At 52.8% G+C, this 11530-nt stretch overlaps 1 protein-coding gene across 1 annotated transcript; it reads right to left on the bottom strand.

Annotated features, from left to right (window-relative positions):
* Positions 1-1460: 1460 nt before the first annotated feature.
* RAB29 (RAB29, member RAS oncogene family) lies at positions 1461-11327 on the bottom strand. Its single transcript, XM_071578821.1, has 5 exons — positions 11190-11327; positions 9574-9645; positions 7664-7845; positions 4906-5027; positions 1461-4604 (listed from the first exon to the last, which is right to left on the bottom strand). The coding sequence occupies exons 1-5, from the start codon at positions 11311-11313 to the stop codon at positions 4487-4489; spliced, it is 618 nt and encodes a 205-aa protein (XP_071434922.1). The 5' UTR covers positions 11314-11327; the 3' UTR covers positions 1461-4486.
* Positions 11328-11530: the final 203 nt, after the last annotated feature.

The following is an 11530-nucleotide window of genomic DNA, read 5'->3' as shown; positions in this document are numbered from 1 at the left end:
CCCAAATCCAGGGAATTGTCGGGCCCTGGGGCTGGAAGGTGCAGGAACCACATCAAGGAGTTCCCTGCTCTGAGCTGGACGGGTTGGATTGAAAGCCACTCTTGGCTGACTCAGAGACACAATTTTTGCATGTTTATGGCTCAATAAAACTCCCATAATTGCGGATATTTGGGTGGAAAGGACCTGGTTTGTTTGGCTGTGGCACAGGGCAGTTCTCACCGGGCTTTGCCCGTCCCTGTCGTGCCTATCGCGACTTAGGCAGCCAGGTTAGGGCAGGAGGATCCCTTTGTCATGGAATTCAACCCTTTTGTCATGGAATTCCTCCCAGACTTCAGAGGACCCACCCTGGGAACACACAGCGCTGGGACAGCCCGAGGGGCCACAGTGACAGCGAGCCCTGGCACTCGGAATTCCGCTGGAATTCCATTGGAATTCCATGGGATTTGCCACCCCGGCCCCTCTGCCCCGGGTCAAACAGCACCTTCCGAGCTCTGCAGGGCCCCCGGGGGGGATGATGGCACTGCCTTAATTAGGAATTACCTGCACACTTTGGTTATTTTATTCCCCTGAGCAGCCCTGGGGCCAGTGGGATTCATTTTTATTACGAGGAAATGCAGAAAATTAATTTCAGCAGTAGATTTTGTCATCAGCACCAGTTCCATCATCACTTCCCCTGGGATGGGCAGCAGATGGACATGCAGAATCCATGCAAAGTCCATGGGAGATACCTGACTTTTAGCCTGTAAATTCCCCAGAACCCCCCAAATTAGTCATTTTGTTCAGAACAGGAGCTGGAAAAATTAAATGTATCCCCAGTCATTAAAATGGCAGTTCCCACAATAACAACTCACTTGGACCTCCAGGGAGACTCATCCTCCCGTTTTATTAAAAATAGGAGTTAAAATCATAGTTTTATATGTTGGGTTCTCTGGGTTGTCTGGTTTGACAATACAAATGTGGTCAGCTTTATGGCAGTAATTACAATTACAGCTTAATTGGAGTGTATTTAATGCCCTGCTTGAGCTCCATTGGTCTCCTTTGGAGTTATTGCCCCTTTCCTGCCCAATCCAGCTGTGCCATGGCTCAATATTCCTAAAAACCAGCTGAGCCTGGAAAAAAGAGCCCCTTGGAGCAACTGCCTGCACATCCAGCCCCAAATCCAGGGAATTGTCGGGCCCTGGGGCTGGAAGGTGCAGGAACCACATGAAGGAGTTCCCTGCTCTGAGCTGGACGGGTTGGATTGAAAGCCACTCTTGGCTGACTCAGAGACACAATTTTTGCATGTTTATGTCCTGCCTGTGGCTCCAGAGAACTCCAAAAAATGAGGGAGTTTCAGTGAAAGGATCCAATTTGTTTTGCTGACAATACAGAGTGTGTGTTTTATACATTCCTGGTATTGTTATTTTTAGTTCCAACTTGTGAACTCCTTTCTTAGGACAGTCGAGACAGGAAAACAACCACCAAGTCATGTCCAGTTTTTATTTCAAATTCTTTCAATACTTCAATAATTACTGATTGGTGTGGCTTAAACCCCCCAGCAGTTTTTCCTCTTTACATTAACATGATAATACTGCAGTTTTACAGTCATCAGAACTCTAAAATATTTCTGTGTAACAGCAAGCAATTAAAAAAACAGCTAAGTTTGGGTATTGGTCACTTATTTATGACCCATAATCTGCTTTCAGATTCTCCTGCAGTAAAACCTTCCAGCTGTGTGGACCCACAGTGTGCAGAAAATGCACCTTCATAAACAAACCTTCATTTGGTTTCGAGTCCCAGGACCACAAATGAAAGTTCCAGAAAGGAGGAAGAGTGTGGGGATGAAGAGAAACAGGTCCAGAGTCACCCAGAGGGTGCCAAGGCAAGGCAGGGAAAATAAACACCTTCACTTCCCAATCCTCCCATTCCTTTGGAAGGCACCAATGGAGAATAATCAAGACACTGATTTTCTGATGCAGGTTTGGAAGGTTCAGGGGTTTATCCACCTGCAGGAACTTTGTTTCAAATATTTCTCAGTCCTTCCCTCTCTGTTGGTTTAAGAACAAGGATTATTTCAGCTGGCACAGCCCAAAGAGCATCTTTGCTGGGGCTTTGGAATCAGTTTGACCAGACTGAATCAAGGGGGGGGTTTGGGGGGTTTTTTTTGGCTTTTTTAAGCCCCTTGAGGCACAGAGATCTCTGCACACACACACAGATCTGCACAGGGACTTGCTTTTCCTGTCTGGTTGGGCTTCCAGGAGCTCCAGCAACGGCTCTTTCTGCTGTGCAGCTCCTTTTCTTTGCCATCTGTGACAGATGTGAACCCACAGGGGGGTGCAAAACAACCCCCCAGAGGCACAGACAGGCACTGGAAACCACTGGGCAGAACAGAAATCATGTAAAACAATAGAAAAAAACACCTTCCTTTGGCTTTTTTGCTTGATTTTTAGAGGCACTTCTGAAAGAGAAGGGGCAGGTTGGGAGGTGCAGGCACCAAAGAGGTAATAAAATGACATTTAAAAGAGGTTTTCCTGCCCAGGAATTCCATCCCAACCCAAACCATTCCATGATTTACAACTGGCCAGAAGAGGAATTGGGAATTTTCAGTGCCAAGCAGAACTGGGCAGTGGGTGGGTCTGGGCAGGGATTTCTCCATCTCTGAGGCTCCAACATTTGATCTCTTTGCCAAACCCCTTCAAGGTGCACACACAAAAATCAATAAATAACATCAGAATATTAATCATTTCATGACAGATCATTGAAAAACTTAAGACATGTCTCCTCATGTTCTGCAAAGAACTAGAAATATTTATAGGATTAAAACCCATTTTCTTTTTTTCTCTTTTTTTTTTCTTAACACAATGAAGTAAAATTCAGCAATTCTCTTCAATTTTGTTCCTGAACTGCTCTCCATGTTTCTACAGTGAAAACAATGGCACAGAAAAGGCTGTTTTTAAGCACCCCTAAACCCAAATTTGGCAACATTTGCACCACACAATCCTGGCCCAGGTATCCCAGCTTGTAATTCAAACACTGGAACACTCATTTTAAATTTCTTACTCTTCACTTATTCATTGTTTTCCACTCAGGTTTTTTTTGGGGCTTTTTGAAGGCAGTTGGTTCCTGTTCTTGCCACTTTCTCCCCCCACAGATCACACAGAGCAAGAAAAGACAGGCAGGAGGAAGAATCTGCCAAAGAAAACCAGTCCTAATTCAGCAGGAATCAGGACAGAGCAATTTATAGTCCTGTTTTCAAGGGAAAAATGTCACTGAAAGGCCATTTGCTGAAATCCAAACCTGCAGCATGGGCAGGGAATTCTGTACCATCTCACACTGACATCTCAGAGCCCTGGGATATCCAAGATACATAAAATACATCAAACCCACCCAATATTTTATTCCAGCCCTGCAGTCTGAGCCTCCTGCAAACCCTCCTGAGATCTCCACTCTGCTTGGACCACTTTTGGGGCACCAGTTTTTCTCCACAACCAGTACCTGGGGTATGAGGGGGGCAGAAGGCACCAAAGGGAACTGGGGAGTGGTTTCTTCATTTCCTTTTGTCCCACTGAGTCTTCTCCTCCTCTTCCCCCACTAAAAGCAGCAGGGGAGGCTTTCAGGGAGCTGTTTCCTGCACCAGCCCTGCCACCAAACCCCTCCTGGCTGCAGGATAATGGTGGGAAGGCAATTCAGCAGCAGTTGCAAAGCTGTTTGGGATGGTCTGGGTGTGCTCAGCGTGCAAAGGGCTGTTGTTGTGGCACACAAAGGACTTTACAGCCTGTTCCTCTGTGCCCTCATAAAGGGGCAGCAGGAGAGGACAATGGGATTGTGCCAGAGGGGGAGGGCAGGGGGCAATTCCTGACCCAAACTGGAGGGGTTTGCTGGGAGAACACAGGGAAGGGAGGGGGCTCTGTGCACCATTCCCAAATTCCCCCTGCTGGGCTCACAGCTCTGGTTCCTGGGGCACCACGTTGAGCCATCCCTGCACATCTTCAGGGTGTTCAGTGGGGTGTGTTGGTCCCTCCAGGAGAGACTCTGCAATTCCAGAGCTGGAATCCCACACTGGGATCCCACAGGCACAGGGAGCCCTCCTGGGCTCTGTGTGGGGCCCAAGGGCACTGCCAGGCTTTGGGCTGCTCTGGTGGGTGCAGGGGGTGGGGGATGAAGGGGCAACAACATTAAAAATAGACCTTCCCCAGCACGTGGCAGAAGGTGAAGTGCTGAGAATTTTCAAACCCAAGTGGAATCCAAGCCATGGGCTTGGGCACAGACTGTGCTCCAGCAGAGCTCCAGCTGCACTGGGGAAAAAGAGGAATCTTCTCTCTCCTCTTCTTTCCATCCTCACCCAAGTCACTGCAGAAATGCTTTACTGAGGAAGAACATCCACCAAACAGTCCAGGAGCATGTAAAAAAAAACCCCAAAAGCAGTGACAGCCACTTCAGGGAGAAATAATGATGACAACAAAAGGCCCATCACTGCCAGACCCGAGGAGATGGAGTGTCAGGAGCTCTAACAACAAGCCCAGCCTGGTGGGGAGGTCTCTTTTAAGTTAATGTAATCCCCACTCCCAGCAGAGGAGGAGCTTCCATCACCTGTGGATGAGGCCATCATCTTTTCAATCAGCACTCTGCAAGACAAACAGGGGTGAGTTTGGTTTGTGGGGGCTTTGACCAGCAGCTTTGGGGCCACACAGCTCTTCAGCAGTGCAGAAAAGAAACAAAAATTCAGCCCAGAAGGACACAAAACTCCAGAAAAGGCTTGAAGCTCATCTCCTTCCACCCCCTGCCATGGGCAGGGACACCTCCCACTATCCCAGGTTGCTCCAAGCCCCATCCAGCCTGGCCTTGGACACTTCCAGGGATAGGGAGACCACAACCTCTCTGGGCAGGGAATTAACTCTTGGAGGATTAACCAGGCACTGTTCCTACCTCATGGACTCATTGATGTTCTTGTTTTCCTTGACAGATGTCTCCACCCATCCTGAAAAGCCGTTTTCTTTGCTGAACTGATCCACTTCTTCCCTTGTCACTGCCCAGGGGGAAAGGTCACACTGTAAGACAGGAACCAGGCATTTCAGAATCCCAGAATGATTTGGGTTTAAGGACCTTAAAGCCCCTCCAGTGCCACCCCTGCCATGGGCAGGGACACCTCCCACCAGCCCAGGTTGCTCCAAGCCCTGTCCAACCTGGCCTGGGACACTCCCAGGGATGGGGCAGCCACAGCTTCTCTGGGCACCTGTGCCAGGGCCTGCCACCCTCCCAGGGAGGATTTTCTCCCTCATTTTCAGGCTGGGAGGGCCACTGAGTGCCTGTGTGGAGCAGCAGCAGCTCAGCTCCACATGGCCCTGATCCTGGGCTGATGGAACTCTCAGGCCAAGGTTCTCACTGGGATGATGCAAGTGGCAATTCCTTTATCTCATCTGTGCTACTGACACACCTCAGCCAAGCACGTGTGGAATGGAGCTCCAAACCCCATCCCAGATGTGCCAGGAGGGGACGCCCAGCTGTGGTGGCACAGGATGGAGCTCCAAACCCCATCCCAGATGTGCCTGGGTGGGATCCCAGCTGTGGTGGCACAGGATGGAGCTCCAAACCCCATTCCAGATGTGCCTGGGTGGGATCCCAGCTGTGATGGCACAGGATGGAGCTCCAAACCCCATTCCAGATGTGCCAGGAGGGGACTCCCAGCTGTGATGGCACAGGATGGAGCTCCAAAGCCCATTCCAGATGTGCCAGGAGGGGACTCCCAGCTGTGGTGGCACAGGATGGAGCTCCAAACCCCATTCCAGATGTGCCAGGAGGGGACTCCCAGCTGTGGTGGCACAGGATGGAGCTCCAAACCCCATTCCAGATGTGCCTGGGTGGGATCCCAGCTGTGGTGGCACAGGATGGAGCTCCAAAGCCCATCCCAGATGTGCCAGGAGGGGACTCCCAGCTGTGGTGGCACAGGATGGAGCTCCAAACCCCATCCCAGATGTGCCTGGGTGGGATCCCAGCTGTGGTGGCACAGGATGGAGCTCCAAACCCCATTCCAGATGTGCCAGGAGGGGACTCCCAGCTGTGATGGCACAGGATGGAGCTCCAAAGCCCATTCCAGATGTGCCAGGAGGGGACTCCCAGCTGTGGTGGCACAGGATGGAGCTCCAAACCCCATTCCAGATGTGCCAGGAGGGGACTCCCAGCTGTGGTGGCACAGGATGTAGCTCCAAAGCCCATTCCAGATGTGCCAGGAGGGGACTCCCAGCTGTGGTGGCACTGCAGCCACCCTGATGGCAACGAGGAGGCAGAGACAGACCCAGCCCTGTAACAGCTCATGGGTCAGGCACACAGATTTCCCTAAAACAGGCAGAGCTGTTACCTCAGGACAGAATCCCAGAATCACTGAGGTTGGAAAAGCCCTCCAGGATCTCTGAGCCCACCCTGTGCCTGATCCCCACCTTGTCCCCCAGCCCAGAGCTCTGAGTGCCACATCCAGTCCTTCCTTGGGCACCTCCAGGGTGGGGACTCCAAACCTCCCTGGGCAGCCCCTTCCAATGCCTGACCACCCTTTCCCTGGAGAAATTCCCCCTGATGTCCCACCTGCCCCTGCCCTGGCACTCCCTGAGGCCGTTCCCTCTCCTGTCCCTGTTCCCTGAGAGCAGAGCCTGAGGGAGTTGCAGAGAGCAATCAAGGGAAATAGTTACTGAGGGAAGTGTAATTTGTGGAGAATTGGAAAAACAAAACCACTCTCCTGCCCACCCATCACGTTTTTGAGTCATCTCCAGTTTTAGGCTCTCCCAAAGCAGGCAAGTCTCAAACTGAAAGTGGAAGGAGCTGCTGAGCCAGGGCTGGCACACGAGGAACACAAAGGGAGCTCTCAGAGGAAGGGAAAACACATCATGAAAGGCAGCAATGGATCCACACAGGGAAACCTGGGGCTGCATCCACATGGGAGTGAGACAGCCCTCCCTCCAGCAGCTCAGCACACACAGAACACAGAGAACACAGAGAACACACAGAGAACACACAGAACACACACACACAGAACACAGAGAAACATACAGAGAACACACAGAGAACATACATAGAAACACACACAGAACACACAGAGAACACACAGAGAACACACAGAGAACACACAGAGAAACACACAGAGAACACACAAAGACACAGAACACACAAACACAGAGAACACACAGAGAACACACAGAGAACACACAGAGAACACACAGAGAACACACAGAGAACACAGAGAAACACACAGAGAACACAGAGAAACACACACAGAGAACACACAAAGACACAGAATACACAAACACACAGAGAACACAGAGAACACACACACAAACACACACAGAACACACAGAGAAACATGCAGAGAACACACAGAGAACACACAGAACACAGAGAAACACACAGAGAACACAGAGAACACACACAGAACACACAGAGAAACACACAAAGACACAGAACACACAAACACACAGAGAACACACAGAACACACAGAACACACAGAGAAACACACAGAGAACACACATAGAAACACACAGAACACACAGAACACACAGAGAACACACAGAGAACACACATAGAAACACACAGAACACACAGAAACACAGAACACAACACACAGAGAACACACAGAACACACACAACACATCCACAAACACACAGAACACACACACAACCACACCCAGAGCTCCTCACCTTGTTGGCCAGCAGCAGGCAGGGCACAGGATTCCCATCTGGCAGCAGGAGTTTGCTGTCCAGATCCTGCTTCCACTTCTGGCTGTTGCTGAAGGTGCTGATGTTGGTGACATCAAACATGATGACACAGGCTGAGGCCTCCCTGTAGTACAGGCGGGTCATGGAGGTGAAACGTTCCTGTCCTTTGGATCAAGAGGCACAAAATTACCCCCCAGAGTTCCTGTTTCTCGATTTGTTCTTGCAAATGATGTGTTTGTCACAGTCCATCGTTGCCTCAGCTGACACTAATGACCCTCAGTTGAATAATGAGGACATACAGGCACTCCAGTGTGTTCCAGTGAAAGGGCTGCAGCAAACTGGGCAGGTCTGAATCCTGCCCCAGCACTCAGATCATAAACTCATGGAATCACAGAGTGGTTTGGGTGGGAAAGGACATTAAAGGCCATCCATTTCCCCCCCTGCCATGGGCAGGGACACCTCCCACCAGCCCAGGGGGCTCCAAGCCCTGTCCATCCTGGCCTGGGACACTCCCAGGGCTGGGGCAGCCACAATATTTGCTTTATTCCTGGTATAACTTGGAGTCCCCTCAAGCCACCTGTGTGTCCCCACACACCTCTGAGGTGCCAGCAGTGCCCAGGGACTGTCAGTCTGGGCATCTCCTTCTCTTGGGGCACAACAAGGGCACAGTGCCAGCCTGGCCCCTCTGCTTTCCACATCCCCAAAGCCTTTTGAGGGCTGAAACTGAAACCACTTCTTGCTGCAACCCTCCCACTGCCAACTTCTCCTTCCTGTTGCCTTTTTCAGGATCCAGCCCTGGGCAGCTCAGCAGATAAACCAGAGGAAACCACAGCCCTGTTTTTCTCATCTCTCCAGATCCAGAAGTGACACTTTAAAGTTGCTGCTGCCCTGACCTGTCCTGGTGTCAGGGAATTTGGGAGCCACATTTCTCTGCACCTCTGCAGGGAGCAGGGGCTGCTCACTCCACCTCAGCTCACACAGCTCTGGCCCCCAGAGATGTCACATATCCAGCTGCAGATGATCCTGTTCCCCCATTCCCTCTGCTCTGGCTTTGAAATCCAAAGGAAATGCTCAGCAGCAATTACAGTCTGTGCTGCTGAGCTCCTTGCAAATGGGCTTCTAATTAGATATTTAAATTACTATGGCAGTGCAGAGCCAGCCCTGCAAACCAGCACAGGCTTCCTGGGATTTATTTCGGTAGCAGAAGGAAAATGGAAAAAAAAGGAAGAGGAGAGGGAAGGGAAAAGGAAGGGGGAAAGGAAGAGAAAAAGGAAGGGGGGAAAGGAAGAGGGGAAAGGAAGGGAAAAGGAAGAGGAAAAGAGGGAAAGGAAGAGGAAAAGGAAGGGGAGAAAGGAGGGGGAAAAGGAGGAGGGAAAGGAAGGGGGAAAAGAGGAGGAAAAAGGGGAAAGGAAGAGGAGAAGGAAGGGGGGAAAGGAGTGGGAAAAAGAGGACGGAAGGGAAGGGGGGAAAGAGGAGGAAAAAGAGGAAAGGAAGGGGAAAAGGAAGGGGAAAAGAAGGGGGGAAAGGAGGGAAAAAGGAGGAGGAAAAAGGGGAAAGGAAGAGGAAAAGGAAGGGGAAAAGGAGGGGTGAAAGGAAGGGGAAAAGGAGGAGGAAAAAGGGGAAAGGAAGAGAAAAAGGAGGGGGGAAAGGAAGGGGAAAAGGGGGAGGAAAAAGGGGAAAGGAAGAGGAAAAGGAGGGGGGAAAGGAAGGGGAAAAGGAGGAGGAAAAAGGGGAAAGGAAGAGAAAAAGGAGGGGTGAAAGGAAGCGGAAAAGGAGGAGGAAAAAGGGGAAACGAAGAGGAAAAAGAAGAGGAAAAGGGAAGGGGGAAAGGGCCAAGACATTGAGAACTCTAAATTCTGCTCCTGAGCATCCCCTGGGTGCTGTGAACACACCTGCAATGTCCCAGAGCTGCAGCCGAACCGTCTCCGACTCCGACCACTGAACCACCTTCAGCGCGAAATCCACTGGAGAATCCCCAAAAAGAGAAAGGAAACCTGATCAGGGATGTTCTGCCCCATGGGGCTCGTTCCTCCACAGCCTCTCCCCATCTCCCAGCACAGGCTAAACCACGGGAGCTTTCAGAGTCCTGAACCACCAGGTTTGTTACCAGCCCATGCACAACTCCAGGCTGGACAGGGCTTGGAGCAACCTGGTCTTGTGGGAGGTGTCCCTGTCCATGGCAGGGGGGAATGGGATGAGCTCTGAGGTCCCTTCCTTCATTCCATGATTTGCTCTAACAATGCAGTGAGTCAAAAGGGGAAACCCTGTGTTGCTCAGATTACCATGGGCCAGGTTTTCACTGCAGGGGAAACCAGACCCAGCAGGGCTGGAATTTACCAAAACCAGGAACTAAGGGAAAAAAAAAGAGAAAGAAAAATGTCTACAGCTCTTCCTGCTGGGAGTGACCACAGACACAGCCCAGAGCTCTGCCCACAGGGATGTGGCTCTCCAGTGTTTTCCACTTTTAATCCATCCCCTCTTGATTCATCAACAATATTTAAACAGCTGTGCTTGGACCCTCCTCCTTGGACTATCTGGGGTCCTTGGGGAGATTTCCAAGCCTTGGCAGCTCCTGCTCCTTCCAGGTTATTAATTTACACTGGTGTGGAACAGAGAGCCACAGTCGTGCTCAGCCCCATTCCCAGGCTCCTCCTCACAGCCCTGTCGCTGCTCCAGCCCCTTCCCCAGCCCCTCCAACACCCCAGTGGTGGTTCCAGGCTGTTCAACAAACGCCAAATGCTGGTTGTGCTGGGGAGAGCGGAGCCTGTAACCTCAGACTGTCCCGGTTCCAGCTCCCGGGGATGGTTATTCCCAGGGGATTGGGGCAGAGCTGGGCAGAGGAACAGAACCCCCCGGGGGCTCAGGGAGGAGGGTCTGGGAGCTGTCGCGGGAATGCCCAACAAACCACCCACGGGAGGCTGTTCCTTTCCCGAATTCCCATCCCTGTGGCTGTGGAAGGAGTGGGACGAGCATCCCACGGGCGAGGGGCGGCGATCCCGGGATGCTCCAAGAGAGGGACCGGAGGCTCGGGCTGCAAACCGGGGACAGACCGTGGAGAGGACGGTGCCGGTGCCGGGGAGGGCACCGAGACCCCGGGGATGGCACCGGGACACACAGGATGGCACCAGGACCCCGCGGAGGGCATCGGGATCCCAGGGATGTCATCGAGACCCCAGAAGGGGCACAAGGACCCCAGGGATGGCACCGGGACCAGAGGGAGGGCACCGGGAGCCCAGGGATGGTACTGGGACACCGAGGAAATCCCCAGGATGCCGGGGAGCCCCCGGGACGGAGGGGCTGGCCCCGGGATGGAGGGGATGGTCCCGGGACCCCCCGGGATGGAGGGGATGGCCCCGGGATCCCCCGGGATGGAGGGGATGGCCGCGGGACCCCCCGTGGGATGGAGGGGATGGTCCCGGGACCCCCCGGGATGGAGGGGATGGCCCCGGGACCCCCCGTGGGATGGAGGGGCTGTCCCGGGACCCCCGGCAGGGCAGGCTGCGCTCACCGCCCACGGTGGATTTGTAGTGCCGGTTGAAGCTGTCGTTCGCGTAGCGCTGAACCAGAGAGGTTTTCCCCACCGTGGCGTCCCCGACCACCAGCACCTTGAACATGCGATCGCGCTGCCCCATCCCGGTCCGGCCCGGCCCCGCCGGTCATGTGAGGGTCAGGTGGGGCAGCGGCGGAACCGCGGCGGGGCTGCCGGGACCTGTAGTTCGCTGCGATGGAACTGGCTCTGCCTGCCCCGGACACCGCCGGGCCAGCCCTGGGCACCCCCAGATCCAGCGCTGTAGATCCCCTGCACCCCTGGATCCAGCCCTGTGTACCCCCTGCACCCCTAGATCCAGA

The sequence above is a fragment of the Pithys albifrons genome, chromosome 28 (assembly GCF_047495875.1).
Source record: "Pithys albifrons albifrons isolate INPA30051 chromosome 28, PitAlb_v1, whole genome shotgun sequence".
NCBI classification, from domain to species: domain Eukaryota; kingdom Metazoa; phylum Chordata; class Aves; order Passeriformes; family Thamnophilidae; genus Pithys; species Pithys albifrons.
The sequence above is the reverse complement of the archived record's forward strand: the minus strand, read 5'-3'. Positions and strand labels throughout refer to the sequence as shown.

Coding starts and splice junctions, on each gene's coding strand:
- RAB29 (XM_071578821.1), bottom strand. CDS start 11,313: ATGGGGCAGCGCGATCGCATGTTCAAGGTGCTGGTGGTCGGGGACGCC. Junction 7,846..9,573: donor GCAGCTCTGGGACATTGCAG/GTGTGTTCACAG, acceptor CTTGATCCAAAG/GACAGGAACGTTTCACCTCC. Junction 5,028..7,663: donor GCCTGCTGCTGGCCAACAAG/GTGAGGAGCTCT, acceptor CCTGTCTTACAG/TGTGACCTTTCCCCCTGGGC.